Here is a 22,500-nt window from a genome sequence, read left to right as displayed (position 1 = left end):
GAGAGAGAGAGAGAGAGAGAGAGAGAGAGAGAGAGAGAGAGAGAGAGAGAGAGAGATGAGAGAGAGAGAGAGAGAGAGGAGAGGGGGAGGGGGGGAGGAGGAGATAATATGGACACCTTTTCATACAGGTTCACATTCAGAAATCAAATAATATGGGACAGCGTGGCTCAGCGGCATAGTCTTTGCTTCGTAATCAAAAGGTACGGAGTTCGATCAACCGCCGCGCTGTGTGGCCTTGAGCAAGTCACCTCGCCCTAGCTCACTTTGCGGCGCTGCACTGCGGCTAACGCCTGGGCTGTTCCGGTCAACCCTTGGAATAGACCCTAAAGACAAATTTCCCCATGGGGACGAATAAAGGGAATTTCATTTATTTTATTATTTATTTATTTATATTATAAGAATCAACAAAGGCTCACCTTGACCCCAAAATAACTCGTGGCCTTGAAGTAATCATCTAGAGGGAAATCCATACTCAGCACACACGGAGCGAACACAACCTGTCTCGAACTTCGTAAGATGAGGAGGGCAGCGTACGCCGCCAGTGATGTGACCAACGCATTCCTCTCACTGACCCCCGTGTAAAAATCCAATCCTTCCCAGATCGCACGCCATGCGTTGCCGGAAACGAAGAACATGGCGTAGGAATACAAGCGAGACACGACGAAGAAAAACGGGAAGCCGTGCCTAGTTGCGAACTGGTAGATGTTGTCTTGGAAATGAGCGGCCAGAAGACTTCCGGTGTACCCGATGGCGAAGGAAATCCAAACTGAGATTTCTTTGTTCTCCGGGTAGATGATTTCCTCGCTGAGAAGAGTCCAGATGCAGTTCCAAGCGACACCCATGACTGGCCCGATCAGGAAATACACGACGAAGGCGTTTAAGAACCGATGTTGCCAAGTTCTTGACGTCATTCTGGAATATTCTGCAGATTTCCTAGAATGTTGTAGATAGTATGAAGTTGACGTCACTTCGGTCTTTTTTTCTTGATTTTTGCCACCCTTGTTTATGAGTAATTCTCACTAAACTGTATCAACCAGACTAAAAACGTTCAAGGATACACATAGTTTTGTGTGTTGGTTCGTTATAGTTCCGGATGGCAATGTTGTGAGCTCCTTAGCCAACTCATACTATCAATAGAATGGACGAATGGATATATGATGATTACGTCACACGGCTAAAAGTTTTTGTTTATATTCAGACCATCATTTAGGTGACACAGAAATAGCATTTCTGACCATCCGAGGAGCTATTTCTGTTATAATTTTTAATGCTTTACTTTAAGTTTAAGTCCTTGATGTCATTCTGGAATATTCTGCAGATTTCCTTGAGTGCTATAGAATGAATGAATGAATGAATGAATGAATGAATGAATGAATGAATGATGGTGACGTCACTCAGCTAATAATGACTGTTTTTATTTTGACCGCCATTTGTGTGACACAGAATTAGCATTTCTGACCATCCAAGGAGATATTTCTGCTATACTGTAACTGTAAGCTTTTGACATGTTCTCCATTCCATAGAGAAATAGGTGAAAACTAATTATGTCTTCCACAGTTTTCCATCATGATTTAAAACTGTTGTCTTTTCGTGTCGACTGTCATGAGAATGACCTTTTAACACATATTATTATCATTTTATAAGGATTTCACCCGTCGTCTATAAATGGTTCTATGTCGGAATGTACCAAGTGATGAAAATTCCATTCATTGCAGCTTGTTTGTTTGTTTTGTTTTTAAGGGTTTTACGGCGCTTGCAACACATTAAGGTCATATCAGCGCCAGTAAAAAGGAAGAAAATGGGATAGTAAAAAAATTTAGAATTACAATTAAAGCATCCAAGAATAAGGCAGACAAAGGAGAATTGGGTCAAATAGGCAACAGTTGTAGATTCCAAGAGCACACTATCAGTGTACTTAGTTTGAGATCACCTAAAAGTCTCATCCAGACACAAGCACAGGTACCCACGAAGAGGAATACACTCAAATGTTTACAATTCATATGATACATAAACAAAACATAATAACAGAGGGATGATTTACAAGGAAAAAAATATCATCTCCCAAAACTAACTATACATTTGACTGTTTCCCTCTCAGCCAGGGCCAGGACAAAACCAAGTAATCTCATTCCGAGACAAAGACAGAAAGCATGTTGGAAAACAGACATAGGGGGATAGAAGACACAGTATGTACCTTCCTGCCCACTATGGGAGGTCAGGAACCCCACCCAGATTCATTGCAGCAAACATGATACGTGGGGTGAGTTTCTCTTCGTTATGCCGGAGAACAAATACATAAAAAACTATTTCTATCGTTGTTTAACTCTCTCCTTACCGATCATTTTCAATATTTTCCCAAAATGGCAGGCTTATCCAGGAGTAAAATCAAACAAAACTCAAACAAGCTCTCTACAAAACGTTATGTTCTTATTAATTAAACAAAGGTCATTCTTCAAAGTTTGTGATGTACAAAATAAACATGAATAAGAAAAATGCATATTTTGGCGTAACAAATGCGATTTTGATATAGGTGGTAAGGAGAGGATTAAAACGAAGTTTGTATTTCTCATTATTTGATTTCTAAATATTATATTCACTTTTTGTAGGTCCTATTATTCATCCAGACATAATACCGTTTCGAGACGACAGGTGACATATTATGCAATAAATCCATTATGAATGTGACATTTAAAAATAACACGTCTTTGTCTTTTAACTTGTTATAAATCACATCTATTCCTATTATCATAAATCGACGCGTACACATATATGCAGGTCTGACATTCGAACCGAATTATGGGCCTAGCTTAACATTGTTGTAATAGACAATATTTTGCGCCATTTTTGTTGTTGTTGAGATTTCTATTACGACAATGAGCCGTAAGGAATTTGGTTATCAGACCTGCGAATAAGTGCACGTCATCATAAAGCCGTTATAAATTTGAAATTTTATCATAACATGTCTTGATCATTGAACTTGTTATAGAAAAACGCACTCCTCCTATCATACGGAAAAACACAAAATCTCAAATCTTGTCACAATATAGTGTATTGTCATTGATTTTTCCTTTGTCCAAGTCAAACAGAGAACTCATTTATATCCATATCCTAAACTGTCATACAATAAAACAACACATTTATAAAAATATGACCAGAAACTCCTCCTTCAAATATCAATCAATGAAAATGACACCCTTATCTTGTTAAAAAAAAAAACAACAACAAAAAACCCTCCCAAAATACTAAAACCTGGGACCACCGGAAGTATTTGAAGGGAGAGTCCCAAGTTTCATAGTTTTTGACAAAAATGAGGGTCATTTTGATCGATTGATATTTGAAGGACGATTTTTCTGGTCAAAAGTTTTTGAAAATGTGTTTTCAAAGAGCGATAGTAGGTATAGATACCTCTCTGTAAAACAACCGAGTCAAGTAGCTTTCAGCATCCTTTATGAACCCTGAGACACTTGATCTCGCGACCACTGTGGCCACAACAAACTATTTCCAGCCAAACTTTTATTTATCAATTTTTCTTTCCAACCTGGAAAGAAAACATTAAATTCAAATAACAATTAAATAAAATGATCCTAAAGTTACTATTACTACTACTACTACTACTACTATACTACTACTACTACTACTACTACTACTACTACTACTATATACTACTACTACTACTTCTACTTCTACTAATAATAATAATAATAATAATTTCAAACTGGAGAATTCAACTTCGTCTCAGGTTTAAGCCTTTTGATCAATTGCGTAAATGCTGCTCGAAGCTCGAAGAAATAAATAACAATGTGATATTGAATGTAAGCATCAATTTAATATACGAAAACAGATAGAATGGACGTTTCGAATTTCCCCTCTATCAACAAAACAGGATGAATGAAACACTGTAAAACAGATAAAATGGACATTTCGGGTTTCCCCTTTATCAACAAAAGAGGATGAATGAAAGACTGTAATGTTTCAGTCATCCTGTTTTGTTGATAGAGGGGAAACCCGAAACGTCCATTTGATCTGTTTTCCTATATTGAATCGAATCTTAAATTCAATTTCACATAGTTATTTATTTGATCAGTTGTGGAACATTCTCACCGATGTATATTTGGAGTAAAAATATTTTTTCTGGCTAAAATTATTAAAATTTGTTGTTTTTATTTTCTCTCTCTCTAGAGTTTGGCTGCAAAATCTTTTATCTTTCTAGGTCATAGTTGACATTACAATCTCACATCCACACTTAGTAATATTAATAGTCATAATACTTTGTAGCCGACGGTCTCAATATGGTACTATGTCGCTGTGTACCAGCAGGTGTCGAATAGCTTGCTTGCTTGAATCCAACAATTGACTGTTAAAGTTAATAAAACAATAATGATGATCGAGTGATGACGTCACACCTTCTACTTTTCCGGTTCCAAAATCATTGGAAGAGTGTATATATAAGCAATCCTTCGAAGGATTAATAGTTTAAGGTATAGGTTATTTAATAAATCATAAGGTGGCATAACTATTTATTTCAGTAGCAGGATATATATATATATATATATATATATATATATATATATATATATATATATATATATTGATTCTAGGGATTACATATAAGAGAGAGGATGGATGATCTTTAAGACGTCCAGTGCGGCTATGTGGTCTAGTGGTATGAAACACTCGCTTTCGGATCGGAAGGTCCTGGGTTCGAGCCTTGCTCGCTCGGCGCATAGTTGAGTCATTGGAAATGCTCTTTATTCACGTTTTCTCATCGTACTCAGGTGTAAAATGAGTACCTGGTCATTAATAGCTTTGTCTCTTTCAGAGAAAAATGATATTAGCGCCTAATAGGCGTCATGTCTCGTTCTACTTGTTCGTGTTGCTGTTGGTCAGGGACCCTTTGTAAAGCGCTTTGAGCACGTTTAGTGGCTATTGCGCTATATAAAAAAGCTCAAGCTCAGAACTCAAGGATATGTTTAGACTAGAAAATAAGACACCATGATTCTGAAATCAGGAAATCAATTACACAAGCTGTGTATCCAGTCCTCCGGATGAGTGGTTTTACACTTCCAATGAGATTGGAACCAGTTTTTATGACATCACACTTTTGTTCCCTATTGGTTAACATCTTTCTAAATTTATGAACAGGGTGGCCTTCTTTCATACATTCAATCTATCAAATTTTAATACCCACTAAAGTGTGCCCAAAGCAATTTACAAGGGATCCCAAGCCAACAGCAACACAGAACATGTTGGACGAGACATGACGCCTGCTACGCAATATATTACAATTTTTTTCCCGACAGAGACAAGTCACTCATTTTACACCTGGGTACGGTGAGAGAATGTGAGTAATGAGTCTTTTCCAATGACTCAACTATGCGCCACTCATAGCCGGGCTCGAACCCAGGACCTTCCGATTCGAAAAAGAGTGTCATATTACAAGATCACATAATCGCCATAATGATACGTGCCGTACGAACGAACACAACTCGGATCTTATCTCATGTCATTGTGGACGATTTCAAAATAAACAATTTAAAGTGTCAATTAAAATGACATGTTGTCAATGAATGAAAAGCAAAAACAAAAAAAATAAAAACAAAACAAAAAGTAAATAAAAACAACCCCCCCCCTCCAAAAAAACAAAACAAAACAAAAAAAAAACAAAAACAAAAAAACAGTCACTATCACCAACAACTGCTGGTTTTCTCCGAACTGAGATATATGACCTCTGAAAATAGAAAAAAACACCAAAAGGATTTTAGCCAACCCGCTTCCCCCCATCCTAAGATACTCACAAGATTGCCATCCGGAAGTATAACGGACCAACACACAAAACTGTGTAACCAAGAACGTTTATAGTCTGGTTAATACAGTTTAGTGAGAATTACTCATAAACGTGGATGGCAGAAAATAATAACAAAGACCTGGATGACGTCAACTTCGTTCTATCAATATTCTCTCAATTAGACTATAGATAGAATGAAATTGACGTCACTCAGGTCTTTGTTATTTTATCTTTTATTTTTTAAATTAAAATCATTTTTTTTGCCACCCAGGTTTTTGAGTAATATTCACTAAACTGTATTAACCAGTGAGTATACCCTCGATGAAAATGCCGTGTAGATTGCTAAGCTTAGCACGAACTACCTTTGTTTACACTCGGACGACTGTCCGAGGGGCGTGTTTATCTCCCCTTCCACTACGTGTCCATTCTGTCGTAATCTGAAAGAACAAAAACCAAAAACACATTTAAAAAATTTTGGCGAGAAAGCTCGTCCTTCAAAAAATAAATATCAAATCAATTAAACGACCTTCACCTTGTAATAAAAACTCTCTAACCTGGGACTTCAAAGGATGTCATTGATTAAGGGAGTCCAAAGTTTGAGAGTTTTGACAATTGAGCTGAAATAAAAAATTGTGCTTCTATATAGCGCAATATGCACTAAACGTGCTCAAACCGCTTTACAAGGGGTCCCTGTCCAACAGCAACATTTAACACGTAGGACGGGACATGACGCCTGGTAGGCGATATTATATTTTTTTTCGGACAGCAGCAACGTTGTTAACGGCCAGGTACTTATTTTACACCTGAGGGCGGTGAGAGAATGTGAGTAAAAAGCCTTCAACAAGGGCTCTACTATGCTCCGGGCGAGGCTCGAACTCAGGACCTTCCGATCTGAAAGCGACTGTGATACCATTAATAGACCACATAGCCGACAATATTATGAGCGTCAGTTTAATCGATTGATATGATTTGTAGGACGATTTTTCTGTCTACAATTTTAATTGCTTTTTTCTTTCTCTATTTCAAACCACGATAGCATGTGATTAAAGCGTGGGAAAGACGAGATAACATCGGGATTTTATCTTCTTGAACTTTGAAATTGAGTTAGATGGCGTTATCTTTGTTTTTTATTAATTGATCATTTAAAATGTTTACTAGATCTATGCGCTTTGTTTTGTTTGTTTGTTGGTTTGTTTGTTTGTTTTTAAGTGTTTTACGGCGCTTGCAACACATTTAGGTCATATAGAATAAAATTGAATAGTAAAAACATTTTGATATACAATTAAAAAGACTTGAAGAGAAAAATAAGACAAGGGGAATGGTACAAGTAGGGAACAGATTTAAATTCCAAGAGCACACCATCAGTGTATTTTAGTTTGAGATCACCTAAAAGCGTCAAACAGATACCAGCACAAGATCCAACTTAGAGGAATACACTCAGATGTTTACAAATCATATGTTTAAAATAATATAATAACAGTAGATACATAACAGAGAGATGATATACAAGGAAAAAATATCATCTCCCAAAACTGTAACTATACATTCGACTGTTTCCCTCCCAGCCAATGACTCAGGCCAGGGTCAGGACAAAACTAAGTAGTCTCATTCCAAGACAAAGACAGAAAGCAATTGGAAAAAAAAACATATAGGGGGTAGAAGACACAGCAACCAACTCCCTGCCCACTATGGGAGGTCAGGAACCCCACCCAGTTTTAAAAAAATATATTTTTTAAAAAGTCATGACTTTACGTGATCAGCAAAGCAAGGAAAATATCTAAAAACGCTACAAAGATGGTATGGATTGGATTTCTGGAAAAGTGGATTGAATCTAAATAGCCACGCCCCTCGGACAGTCATCATAATGTAAATAATAACAGTGATTGGTAAACATAGCAAATTCCACGGGTTTTACTATCGATGGTATTTGTCTGAATAAAATACCCACTGTTCTATGTGGGAAGACAAGATAACATCTGCTTTATCTTCTTGAACTTTGAAATTAATTTTTGTGTTTTTTTTTCAAAACTTATTTATCTTTTTAAACTTTTCACTATGGGCTTTGTTTATTTTTTTTTTTAAGTTATGACTTTACGTGAGCAGCACAGCAAGGACAATGTCATCCACAATCTAAAAACGATCATATGCGCTTGGCTAAGAAACTCACAACATTGCCATCCGAAAGTATAATGGACCAACACACAAAACTATAAGTAACCTTAAACGTTTATAGTCTGGTTAATACAGTTTAGTGAGAATTATTCATAAACGCGGATGGCAAAAAAAAAAAAAAAAAAAAAAACAAAAAAAGGGCCGGAGTGACGTCAACTTCGATCTATCTACGAGTATAAAGATGGTATGGATCGTATATTCTAGAAATGTGGATTTAGAATTAAAATGATAAAAATAAATACGATCTTCTGAGTTTTCCGCAGTTGTGACCCATCGTCTCAAAACGGTAATATTATGTCGACCTAGCCTTAGTACCGACCATGACAGATAAGAAAGACGACAGTAGACAACTCTTGTTACCTGGGCTCTAATTCATGGAGCGGGACTACGACGATAGTCTGAGACTATATCGGTAGTCTCTGACTAAAAGTCGTAGTAAGCTATTCATGAAGCCGGACTACGCGAAGTCTAAGACTAAACGAGGGACTAAACGGGTGAAATTTACACCCGCGATTTAGCAGGTGTAAATATCGTAGTCTGGGACTATATTTCAAAATCATATGTGCTATACGCTGGTGGGAGTAATTGTACTGCGATTAGAACAAGGCTACCCGACAGTTTTTGATTTTATTTTTATTTATTTTTTTATTATTTTTTTTTTTTTTTGGTTTTGTTTTATTTTATTTTAATATCTCGAAGGTTCAACAATCGCACATACACTCCCCATCTTGTCCATTCCATACACTTTCCAGGTACACATATTGTTTCATAGTGACTTACTACTACTACTACTACTACTTCTACTACTACTTCTACTTCTACTACTACTCCCACTACCACTAATACCACTACTACTACTACTACTACTCCCACTACCACTAATACCACTACTACTACTACTACTACTACTACTACTACTACTACTACTACTACTACTACTACTACTACTACTACTACGACTACTATTACATTTCTATTATGTCTTTTATCGTCCATTATTTTCTAGAAATTTCACGTCTCTCACTGGCCTCATCATTTCTATCACACCACGCTAACGATTCGTTCACACTCCAACCATCGTTGAGTACAGACGATGCAATTTATACTGCATTTCTTCTTATTTGTTTTCCACGTTTATTTGTTTATTGTTGTACCGACGAAGGGTTTGTACCCGAAACGCCCATTGTCTGTATTGTTTCCACCGATTCCTATCCATCTTCACTCTTTCGTTAGTATTTTCGGGACCCCATGCCTCAGGCAGCGCCCACCGCTCTCTACTTAGAACAATGCTCCACCGTTGATAAGAATCATTTAAGTGCCATCGTTATTTATATTTACTAAAAACATTACACACACACACACACACACACACAAACACACACACACATTCTAAAACAATTTTTACACCCCTAAACTTGTCTCACATCATTTTTATTTGTGGGGCAAAAAAAAAACAACAACAACAAAAAAAAAAAACCGATCAAAACAAACACGAAGAAGAAATAGATATGATTTCTGTGCCACTTCGTATGACGCATGCGCAGCTGGAAAAGTAACACATTTCTATGACGTTTTGTGATACGTTTCCGAGGAATCCCCAGTTAAAAATAGATTGACCTCTGTAGTCTGAGACTTCGCAAGCGTAGTCAGAGACTTGATAGTCAGGGACGAAGTCTGACTCCATGAATAGCTTACTTTCCGTAGTCTCTGACTTCCCAAAGTCTTAGACTACAAAGTCTCAGACTTTGCTATAGTCTGAGACTACCATAGTCCCGCTCCATGAATCAGACCCCAGCAGAGTAGGTACTCAGTTTACATGATTTGCGTATGGTCAGAAAGTGGTAGTAAAAAGCCTTTTCCTAAGGACTCAACTTTGAGCTGCCCAAGACAGCGGGACTCACGGCGACCAACCGTCGCCATCGTTAACATAATATAGATAGTATGCGCTTAGCGAAGAAGCTCATAACATTGCCATCCGGAAGTATAACGGACCAACACACAAAATAGTGTGTATCCATGAACGTTTATAGTCGGGTTAATACAGTTCAGTGAGCATTACTCATAAACGCGGATGGCAAAAAACAATAACAAAGACCTGAGTTACGTCATCTTCGAACTATCTATAGCCTGGCACTAGAACCCACTAGGACATTGTTAGACGCCATTTTTAAAGATTTGTGCAGCGTCTATTGATTTGTCGTTAGTGGTGCTCAAGGAAACAAGTGATTTTATAGATAGTATGCGCCTGGCTTAGAAGCTCATAACATTGCCATCCGGAAGTAAAACGGACCAACACACAAAATAGTGTGTATCCATGAACGTTTATAGTCGGGTTAAAACAGTTCAGTGAGCAGTACTCATAAACGCGGATGGCAAAAAACAATAACAAAGACCTGAGTTACGTCATCTTCGAACTATCTATAGCCTGGCACTAGAACCAACAGGGATTTATTGTTAGACGCCATTTTTAAAGATTTGTGCAGCGTCTATTGATTTGTCGTTAGTGGTGCTCAAGGAAACAAGTGATTTTATAAGTTGAACTGTTGAATACAACTCACGATTTGTTTTCTTATGTCGCCAGACCCTTGTCTTTTGAAGTCATTTTTTTGTCAGCGACACTATAAGTTTACGATGGCGACGTACCAACCCTAGTAGCATGTCACTTGGCCACGAAGTCACACAATGTCATCACATTAAGGTGCCTCTTTGCGCTGCCCAAGACAGCGGGACTCAAGCCTGGGACTCCCAGGCACCAACCCTAGTAGCATGTCACTCGGCCACGAAGTCACACAATGTCATCACATTAAGGTGCCTCTTTGCGCTGCCCAAGACAGCGGGGTTCAAGCCGGAGACTCCCAGGCACCAACCCTAGTAGCATGTCACTCGGCCAAGAAGTCACACAATGTCATCACATTAAGGTGCCTCTTTGCGCTGCCCAAGACAGCGGGACTCAAGCCGGAGACTCCCAGGTACCAACCCAAGTAGCATGTCACTCGGCCACGAAGTCACACAATGTCATCACATTAAGGTGCCTCTTTGCGCTGCAACAAGACAGCGGGACTCAAGCCGGAGACTCCCAGGCACCAGCCCTAGTAGCATGTCACTCGGCCACGAAGTCACACAATGTCATCGCATTAAGGTGCCTCTTTGCGCTTCCCAAGACAGCGGGACTCAAGCCGGAGACTCCCAGGCATCAACCCTAGTAGCATGTCACTCGGCCACGAAGTCACACAATGTCATCACATGAAGGTGCCTCTTTGCGCTGTCCAAGACAGCGGGACTCAAGCCGGAGACTCCCAGGCACCAACCCTAGTAGCATGTCACTCGGCCACGAAGTCACACAATGTCATCACATTAAGGTGCCTCTTTGCGCTGCCCAAGACAGCGGGACTCAAGCCGGAGACTCCCAGTTACCAACCCTAGTAGCATGTCACTCGGCCACGAAGTCACACAATGCCATCACATTAAGGTGCCTCTTTGCGCTGCCCAAGACAGCGGGACTCAAGCCTGGGACTCCCAGGCACCAACCCTAGTAGCATGTCACTCGGCCACGAAGTCACACAATGTCATCACATTAAGGTGCCTCTTTGCGCTGCCCAAGACAGCGGGACTCAAGCCTGGGACTCCCAGGTACCAACCCTAGTAGCATGTTACTCGGCCACGAAGTCACACAATGTCATCACATTAAAGTGCCTCTTTGCGCTGCCCAAGACAGCGGGACTCAAGCCGGAGACTCCCAGGTACCAACCCTAGTAGCATGTCACTCGGCCACGAAGTCACACAATGTCATCACATTAAGGTGCCTCTTTGCGCTGCCCAAGACAGCGGGACTCAAGCCGGAGACTCCCAGGCACCAACCCTAGTAGCATGTCACTCGGCCACGAAGTCACACAATGTCATCACATTAAGGTGCCTCTTTGCGCTGCCCAAGACAGCGGGACTCAAGCCTGGGACTCCCAGGTACCAACCCTAGTAGCATGTCACTCGGCCACGAAGTCACACAATGTCATCACATTAAAGTGCCTCTTTGCGCTGCCCAAGACAGCGGGACTCAAGCCGGAGACTCTCAGGTACCAACCCTAGTAGCATGTCACTCGGCCACGAAGTCACACAATGTCATCACATTAAGGTGCCTCTTTGCGCTGCCCAAGACAGCGGGACTCAAGCCGGAGACTCCCAGGCACCAACCCTAGTAGCATGTCACTCGGCCACGAAGTCACACAATGTCATCACATTAAGGTGCCTCTTTGCGCTGCCCAAGACAGCGGGACTCAAGCCGGAGACTCCCAGGCACCAACCCTAGTAGCATGCCAGTTGACCACAAAGCCACACACTGTTATCCCTTTAAGGCGCCTTATCACAATTTGGCTTTAAATCGATACCAGATAACAGAGACGACAACAGAGGCATCCCACACAACTAAACTTCTGTCTTCTGGCCTAACTCATTTTGTACATTTTGGCCAGAAAACTGTATCTTAAAATTCAATCGATTCTACAAAGTATCTCCAACTTTTAAAATGATTCTCAAACCCGAGACTTCAAAGGGATCTCTATTTTGAGACTATTAAAAAGTTTTGGACATTTTAATTGATCGATTTTTGAGGTTAGTTTTCTGGTCAAAATGAAAAAAAAAAGAAGAGTTATGTCGATTTGTAAAGCTATTTATAGCGACTTTTCCTTTTCTTTCCCTTGGAAATTACGAAATTGAAAAAAATTCAAGTAGGCAGCTTTGTGATAGAGTCAACTGACAAACTCTAAAAATGTTTTTGTTTAAATTTGGCCAGAAAACTCGACCTCCAAATATCGATCGACTATAACGAATCCTCCATCTGTCATAGACTCTCAATCATATGAGTTTACTCTCCATCCATCGGGTTGACAACATTTAAAGACAAATTGTAGAACACATAGAGATAAATTTACTTTCATACCCTCTGCGATTTAAGTAATAAATAAAGCTATGCAAGTACAATTTTTGATCCATTATAAATATACTCACACGCCAAAATGCCTGGAAACAACAGAAACTTCAATCCCAAAATAAATCAAACCATTTGCACGATCACGCGCTGAATTATCCAACTTGAATAGTAAAGCCTCAATAAAAGTTTTCGTTGAAATCTCAAAGCAATACTGCGCTTGGATCGTGTGCTCACTAAGTGTGTTTTGTGTTAAAAACAACACATTGGATGAGCACAATTTGTTTTATAAGTCAAAATACGATCTAATCGACTTTACCACGTGGCATGACTAGGTGAGTTGTTTTCATTCTTCAAGACCACACAATGGCCGAAAATTGGGCGAGAAACCGTAGCCATCGTTAACTTATAGCCTGACACTGACCAAAAAATGACGTCAAAAGACATGTCTTTGGCCGTAAAAAAACCCCAAACAAACAAATCGTGAGTTGTATTCAATAGTTCAACCAATGAAATAACTTGTTTCCTTGAGCTCTACTTACTAACGACAACCCACTAGACAGTGCAAAAACCTAGAAAATGACGTCGAACTATAAGTCAGTGGGTTCTAGCGTGGCCTTCGTAAAATTATGGCCTGATACTGACCAAAAAATGACGTCAAAATGCCAGTCTTTTGCCACAAAAGAAAACAAATCGTGAGTTGTATTCAATAGTTCAACCAATGAAATAACTTGTTTCCATGAGCACATTTTTTGGTCAATGTCAGGCCATAATTTTACGAAGGCCACGCTAGAACCCTCTAGGACTGGCAGTTTGACGTCATTTTTTAGGTTTATGAAGCGTCTAGTGAGTTGTCGTTAGTAGAGCTCAAGGAAACAAGTTGAACCATTGAAAACAACTCACGATTTGTTTTCTTTTGTGGCCAAAGACTTTTGAAGTCATTTTTTGGTCAGTGTCAGGCTTTAGATAGTATGCACTTGGCTAAGAAGTTCACACCATTGCCATCCGGAAGTATAACTGGCCAACACACAAAACTGTATGGAATCATGATCGTTTCGTCTGGTTAATACAATTTAGTGAGATCTACTCATAAACGCGGATGGCAAAAAACAATAACAAAGGCCTGAGTGACGTCATCTTTGAACTATCTATAACTATACGATGGCAACGATCAAATGGTCAACAAATGCAATCATTTGATTTCATTGAGTACTACTAATGTTTTTGTTTTTAAGGGTTTCACGGCGCTCGCAACACATTAAGGTCATATCAGCGCCAGGAGTACTACTAGCGACAACTCACTATTTGTAAATTATGACGAAAAAGACAAGTCTCAGGGTCAGGCTATTGATGCTATGCGTTTTGGCAAAATGCTCACAACATCCACCAGCCAAATTAAACATACACAACACACAAAACTGTGTGCAACTTTTAAACGCGTTTAGTCTAATTGATAGAATTTAGTGAGAACTAATCAGACAACAGGCTGTTAAAAGTCAGTTACTAAACTCAGTGACATCAATTTCATTCCTAGTCTGAGATAACGAAGGCCACGAGCTGACTAATTTGGGTGTTTGGCACCTTTGAAAGATGCTTATGATTGTACTCAATAGGCTTCAACAGTCATGACGTCACTTCCCTCGTAATGACGCATAGTAAATTAAAAATTGGTTCTTAACTATCGGAACAATGGCGGACGACCTTATGGAATACTTCTCCGACGAGCATAAAAGTGTATCCAGAGGAGAAAAACATTGTAAATCTGATCATGTTTTTACTTTTATACATTCTGAGATCACATGACATGTGAAAAGGTTCTAGCCAGCATGAAGAATAAAAAGTACCGATTTTCTTTGTTTAGAACCAAGTTGCTCGTTGCTGGGCGGACGTGACATCAGACTATTGAATCCTATTCTCTCTGTTAGATTTTAAACTTTTAAAGTTACACATAGGTGTGTGTTTGGTACCATTGATGTGGCGTGTAGAAATGAAAGGGTATTTCAATCAAACGTAGAGCATTATCATTTTAAAAATCTGGTCACCTGACCATGGCAAACAATGAAACAGTAAAAGCCCACAGATTCGAAGGCAAGAGTCAAGCGACAAGACAACATAGTCGCACAACGTACAAATAAACAAAATAAACAAAAAAAAAAAAAAAAGAAAAAAAAAAGACTCCCGCTCTTCCAGAAAACAAACAACAATAGTGATCTAGCACCTCAAAACAGTATTCTGTCTTATGTGACCCAAATGTGAGGCTGGCCTAGAAAACTCGGGAAGATTTGAGATATGAACCAAAATTGAAGATAAGTGTTTCCCATAGCAACAAATTCTATTCAGACAAAAATTCATAAGTTCGGTTCTAATAGACATGGAAAGAAAATTTAAAAGTGGTAAATGATCAGAAAGATGTGGTATACACCACTGCATATATATATTGCCGAGGTTTGAACCGTCGATTATCGACTACGATTCAATAGTCTGATGTCACGCCTCCCGGCAACTGCGGCCATCTTGGTTCTAAACAAAAAAAAAATCATTCCTTTTTATTTTTCATGCTGGCGAGAACTTTTCATATGTCTTATGATCAGAATGTGTAAAAGTCAAAACATGATCAAATGTATGTGGTTTTTTTTCCTCTGGATACCCTTTATGCTCGCCGGAGAAATATTCATACGGGCGTCCGCCATTCTTCCGTTAGTTTAGAGCCAGTGTTACTAAGTTACCATACGTCATAAGGAAGGAAATGACGTTACGACTGTTGAAGAGTATTGTGTGGCTATAAACGTATTTTCCAGCTCCTAATTCATCCCCACATAATACTGCTTTGTGATGGTTGGTCATAAATAAGATAAAAATTCGTATAGATAGAATGCGCTTGGCCAAGGAGTTCACAACATTGCCATCCGGAAGTATAAAGGACCAACACACAAACTCTGTGTAACCATGAACGTTTATAGTCAGGTTAATACAGTTTAGTGAGAACAACTCACAAACGCGGATGGCAAAAACAATAACAAAGGCCTGGGTGACGTCATCTGCATACTATCTATAACATGCAAAGTTAGTAATCAAAAATAGACCGGGGCTTTTTTAAAAACTAAATTATGAGTGAAATTGTTATGCACAAAAATTAAAAATTAAAATGATGACGATTGAACTATGCTATGTCTCAACATCCGCCAGGCTGATATAACGTACCAACAAATAAAAAAGAATAAAATGATATTTTTCATATTTCAATATCCAGTAAAAGTAGTCGAAGCGCTTTACAAAGGGCTCCTGGGCGACAGCAACACGTAACATGTGGAACGAGACTTGACGCCTGCCAGGCGATATAGTAATATTTTTTTTACATAAATGTGCTCAAAGCGCTTTACAAGGGGTCCTTGGCCAACAGCAACATTTAACATTTAGGACTGGTCAACGCCTAATAGGCGATGTTACAATTTGTTTTGGACAGAGACAACGCTGTTAACGGCCGGGTACTCATTTTAAATATGAGTACGGTGAGAGAATGTAAGTAAAGAGCTTTTTCCAAGGACTCAACTATGCGCCGAGCGAGGCTCGAACCGTAGCCATCGTTCTGACACTGACCAAAAAATGACGTCAAAATGCCAGTCTTTGGTCACAAAAGAAAACAAATCGTGAGTTGTATTCAATAGGTTAACCACTTGTTTCCTTGACCAATACTAACGACAAATCACTAGGCGGTGCAAAAACCAAATAATGACGTCAAAAGACCAGTCCTTTTGGGTTTCAGTGTCAGGCTATAAATAAACGATGGCTACGCTCGAACCCAGGACCTTCCGATCCGAAAGCGAGTGTCATACCACTGAACCATATCGCCGCGACCTAATACGGCTTCGTGATGGTTCGTCATAAATAAGCTAAAATTCGTATAACATGTAAGTTAGTCATTAATATTCGATCGGGACATTTTAAAAAAAGGATCCTTAAAAAAACCCAATCCTGAGTGAAATTATTATCAAAAAAAAAAAAACAAATAAAAAAAACAATTAAAATGATGAGTATTTGTGCTATGGCATGCCCCAACATCCGCTTTCCGGATATAGATAGAATAAAGTTGACATCACTCATAAACGTGGATTACAAAAAAAAAAAAAAACAATAACAAAGACCTGAGTGACATCAACTTCATTCTATCTATAGATAGTATGCGCTTGACTAAGATGCTCATAACATTGCCATCCGGAAGTATAACGGACCAACACACAAAACTGTGTGTATCTTATAGTCGGGTTAATACAGTTCAGTGAGCATTACTCATAAACGCGGATGGCAAAAAACAATAACAAAGACCTGAGTGACATCAACTTCATTCTATCTATAGATAGATCAAAGTTGACGTCACTCCAGCCTTTGTTATTGTTTTTTTGCCATCCACGTTTATGAGTAATTCTCACTAAACTGACCAGACTATAGATAGTATGCAGATGACGCCAGTCAGGTCTTTGTTATTGTTTTTTGCCATCCGTGTTTTATGAGTAATGCTCACTGAACTGTATTAACCTGGCTATAAACGTTCATGGATACACACAGTTTTGTGTGTTGGTCCGTTATACTTCCGGATGGCAATGTTGTGAACTCCTTGGCCAAGCGCATTCTATCTATAGATAGTATGCACTTGGCTAAGAAGCTCATAACATTGCCATCCGGAAGTATAACGGACCGACACACAAAACTGTGTGTATCCATGACCGTTTATAGTCAGGTTAATACAGTTCAGTGAGCATTACTCATAAACGAGGATGGCAAAAAACAATAACAAAGACCTGAGTGACGTCATCTTCGAGCTATCAAAAGATAGTATGAATCTGACATCACTCAGGTCTTTGTTATTGTTTTTGGTCATCCACGTTTATGAGTAATCCTCACTTAACTGTATGAACTAGACTATAAACGTTCATGGTTACACAGAGTTTTGTGTGTTGGTCCGTAATACTTCCGGATGACAATGTTATGAACTTCTTAGCCAAGCGCATACTATTTATAATCTGATTGATATAATTTAGTTTGAACTTATCACTAACAGACTGTTTAAAAGTACATTGTTGTGACTATTTTACCCAATCGCATAGCATAGCAGCATCACTTACCCGACTGCAGATAAGTAAACAACAATAAGTCACAAAGTAAAAGTAAATAGGAGTCCTGCTCAGATTCGAACCTTGGTCTTTTACACAGTCTGGTTATGTGGTACTAGTGGTATGACATTCGCTTTCGGATCGGGAGGTCCTGAGTTCGAGCCTCACTCGGCGCATAGTTGAGTCCTTGGAAAAGGCTCTTTACTCACATTCTCTCACCGTACTCAGGTGCAAAATGAGTACCTGGTCGTCAACAGCGTTGTATCTGTCTAAAAAATATTGTAATATCGCATAACAGGCTTCATGTGTCGTTCTACATGCTACGTGTTGTTGTTGGTCAGTGACCCCTTGTAAAGCGATTTGAGCACGTTTAGAGGGTATTGCTCTATATAAAAGCTCAAGTTAAAAAGAAAAAAGCACAAGTTTACATAGAATCCAAATGCTCTACTCACCAATCCATGAACGTATCCGATATTCATATGAATCAACAATAACAACAACCCAATTTATCCAGATATCAAACAGTAATCATATATTATAATTACAACCGCTTTCCAATTACGTGAATATTTATGAGGTCACTTCCCACATATCTACATAGTTTTTTTTTTGAATATTCATGAGATACTATTAATATCACATCTTAAATGTAACCCAATGCCTCAGAACGAAGTTATGGCGGAGTGAACTGAAACTCGGAAGATAAAATGACAAGTAGTCCTGTCGAGCCATTGGGCCCGTGGAGCCGGAGTTTATCCCGGTTTCTATAGCGTGAAACGGATAATTACCCTTATGATAGGACGCTAATCTATCGCAAAGTACAGTCCGCCAGATCTACACCAATCTACCCATCTACCCAATCACTGTTGGCTGGACAGAAGGGGAGGGGGGGGGGGAGTGTCAGAAAAAATCTTGACTGCACGCTGGATCGATCTCGGTCCCTTTGCGCGTGAAGCGAGTGCTCTACCAACTGAGCTATCGGGACCTCCAAACTGGCAATAATAAAAACAACATATTATTACTTTTCTATTTCTTAAGAATTGTTAATCTTTTTTTCATAACAGCGGTTCTCTGGACAACAATAAATAAATAAATAAATAAATAAATAAATAGATAAATAAATAAATAAATAAATCCTTTCTTTAAAAAATATAGCATTGTGGAGAACATTGTGCTTATTTCAGTCAATAAAAAAATTGATACGGCGCACAACTCTACTGAAAGATTTGAAAATTAGAAATGTATTTTTTACAGATAGATAAACAGATAACTTGATTTCCTTTTATAATTTAAAGTCAGTTTGAAAGTTCGTTGAGTCAAACAGATATCATAAAATATGTACCAACGACGACACTTGACTCCCAAAATCAACTAATTTTGACACTGTAAAAAGTTGTCAATTGGATTCAGTAGTCTGATGTCACGCAGCCCGGCAACGGCGGCCATCTTGGTTCTAAACAAAGAAAATCATTACTTTTTATTCTTCAAGCTGGCTAGAACCTTTCATTTATCATGTGATCAGAATGTATAAAAGTCAAAACAAGATCATATTTATAATGTTTTCTCCTCTGGATACACTTTTATGCTCGTCGGAGAAATATTTCATAAGGGGGTCCGCCATTGTTCCGATAGTTTAGAGCCAGTGTTACTAAGTTACCATGCGTCATTAGGAAGGAAGTGACGTTACGACTATTGAATCCTATTTGCGTCATCTATTTATGACATCAAGTATTATTATTACTTCCGTTGTGTTGTTGATTTAGCGGTGATAGTGTTGTTATGTATGTTCTAATTGCGTGTATGTTTGTGTGTGTGTGTGTGTGTGTGTGTGTTTGTGTGTGTGTGTGTGTTGTGTGTGGTGTATAGATAGAATGCGCTTGGCCAAGGAGTTCACAACATTGCCATCCGGAAGTATAACGGACCAACACACAAACTCTGTGTAACCATGAACTTTTATAGTCTGGTTAATACAGTTTAGTGAGAACGACTCACAAACGCGGATGGCAAAAACAATAACAAAGGCCTGAGTAAGTCATCTGCATACTATCTATACATGTGTGTGTGGGTGTTGGCATTTTTCAGCAAATCGTGGCATTCATAGTGATATTATTCACTTGATCAAATGAAGGTATTTCAGTCGCCATTTTGATTCTTTTTTTACTATTAGGGTTAGCTCGAGATCGAGGATATTTCTTTTTCTATTAAGGTTAGTCATAAGTCTTAGTAAAGGTGCTAGGATGTTTGTTTTTCCATAAGTTAAGTAAAGGGGAGACATTCCGAAAGCTCCTACATCCCCAGTATTCTTTAAATTTGTATTTTCACCGTTGATGTTTTGTCAGGCATTTATTTATTCAATTTGTCATTATATCTAGAAGTATTTTAAAAACTCTAGAACAAACCTTGATAGATTTGTGAAAGTTTAAAATTTCTTAATTTGACCATTGTTTTGATTTTCAGCCGCCATTTTGATTTGTTAAATATTGAAAGGTAGTGCAAAGCAGTCCGAGAGTTGTTTTTTTTTTTTCTATTAGGGTTAGCTCGAGAGGTTAGTCATAAGTCTTATTAAAGGTGCTAGGAAGTTTGTTTTTCCATAAGTTAAGTAAAGGGGAGAAATTCCGAAAGCTCCTACATCCCCAGTATTCTTTAAATTTGTATTTTCACCTTTGATCTTTTGTCAGGCGTTTATTTATTCAATTTGTCATGATTTTTTCTATTACCGTTAGCTCTAGATCGGATGATTTTTTTTCCTATTAGGGTTAGTCATAAGTATTATTAAAGTGCTAGGGTGTTTGTTTTTCCTATTGGGGTTAATTAAAGGTACTAGGTTTAATTTTTTCTTGGGGTTAGTTGAGGGAATATATTATTAAATATATTATTGGGCCACATAGAAAAATCAACCGAAGATATACCAAATTACACAGACAACGTTGTTTACCAATCTGCCCTCATTAAATGATGGTGAGTACAGTATCGAATGAAAATAGTTCTTTCCCCGCGAAATTGCGGGCTTTTTACTAGTAAATAAATAAATAAATACGTATTTAAGATTTTGGCCAGAAAACACATCCTTCAAATATCGATCGATTTAAATGACCCTCATCTTGGCTAAAACTCTCAAACCTGGGACTGAAGGAAGATCTCGAGGGGTCCCGGGTATAAAAGTGTTTTCTACCAAGACGAGGATCATTTAAATGGATATCGATATAATTTGAAGGGCGAATTTTCCGGCCAAAATTCTTAATTTAGCGTCTTTCTAGAATATGTAGTTAAAAGTTAATGAAACAAGTTAATAGGTTGTCAGAAGTCTTCTATTTCTGGCTAAAAATTGATAAGCAAAAAATCAATATAACAGCTTTAAAAAAAAAAAGATGAATATACCAAACACCGAACGTTTCGGGATCAAAACCGTTCTTCAGCCCAAATAACAAAAAAACAAAAAACAAAAACAAAAACAAAAACAAAAAAAAAAAAAAACAATAACAAACAAACGATAAAAACCCCAATACATTACACACGATCTGTTTTATTTCTTGTGGCTGAAGAAATGTTTTGAGCCCGATACTTTCCGTTTTTGGTATTTTGTTTGGTGGATGCCCTATGTGTCTCAAGGTCCGAAGAGGATTAAGTAAGTATATATAATCATAATATCTTATCTTATCTTACCTTACTAAAGGTTTAATATAGGAATTATCCTTTAAATGCCTTATACAATAGTTTATAATTACAGAATCTCATATTGCATTGTATCATTCACAGACAATTTTACACAACTTTGAATGTAAGGAAAAATGTATCAATACGGCAATGTAAAATCGAAAAATACTATCATAAAATCCTGGTACTTGAAAATTGGTCATGATCGAATGAGTCAAATTAATTTTTGTTTAATTATTTTTACAGTCCACAGCTTCTAGCAACAACTTTGACTACAACTGGCTACAAATTAAATTTTGCATCATCTAAACTGTCCCCGACATAAAACCGTTTTAAGGTGATGGGTAACATCTCAGAATTTTTTAAAAGCTATAGATAGAATGCGCTTGGCCAAGGAGTTCACAACATTGCCATCCGGAAGTATAACTGACCAACACATAAACTCTGTGTAACCATGAACTTTTATAGTCTGGTTAATACAGTTTAGTGAGAACAACTCACAAACGCGGATGGCAAAAACAATAACAAAGGCCTGAGTGACGTCATCTTCGAACTATCAATAGATAGTATGCGCTTGGCTAAGAAGTTCATAACATTGCCATCCGGAAGTATAACGGACCAACACATAAAACTGTGTGTATCCATGAACGTTTATAGTCGGGTTAGTACAGTTCAGTGAGCATTACTCATAAACGCGGATGGCAAAAAACAATAACAAAGACCTGAGTGGCGTCATCTTCGAACTATCTATTGAAATGGAACACACCACACCACGTAACAAACTGCTGCACACATGAATTTATAACATTGTAAATATCGAGCAACACATGCGACCGTTAGACGTGAGGTAATCGTTATAC

The 22,500-nt window shown here is 38.3% G+C and overlaps 1 protein-coding gene across 17 annotated transcripts in view; it reads right to left on the bottom strand.

The window, feature by feature from the left end:
- The window catches only part of LOC144958336 (uncharacterized), a 61,665-nt gene that overhangs the window by 39,116 nt on the left and 49 nt on the right, over window positions 1–22,500 (bottom strand). Inside the window, exons 1-4 of one of the 17 annotated variants that reach the window (XM_078890251.1) lie at window positions 22,363–22,482; window positions 18,439–18,579; window positions 6,148–6,222; window positions 417–1,613 (exon numbers count right to left, since the gene is read on the bottom strand). In XM_078890251.1, coding sequence (XP_078746377.1) covers window positions 417–911 — 495 coding nt within the window. In that variant the 5' untranslated portion in view covers window positions 912–1,613; window positions 6,148–6,222; window positions 18,439–18,579; window positions 22,363–22,482. Of the gene's footprint in view, window positions 1–416; window positions 1,614–2,597; window positions 3,373–3,405; window positions 3,539–6,147; window positions 6,223–18,438; window positions 18,580–22,362; window positions 22,483–22,500 lie in introns of those variants that run through there. The other 16 variants (XR_013642397.1, XR_013642399.1, XR_013642401.1 and 13 more) reach the window with 16 other exon arrangements.

Source organism: Berghia stephanieae, chromosome 12 (genome assembly GCF_034508935.2).
Source record: "Berghia stephanieae isolate SIO BIC M18660-M18661 chromosome 12, UCSD_Bste_1.3, whole genome shotgun sequence".
NCBI classification, from domain to species: Eukaryota; Metazoa; Mollusca; class Gastropoda; order Nudibranchia; family Aeolidiidae; genus Berghia; species Berghia stephanieae.
This window is presented reverse-complemented; position numbering and strand designations above follow the sequence as displayed.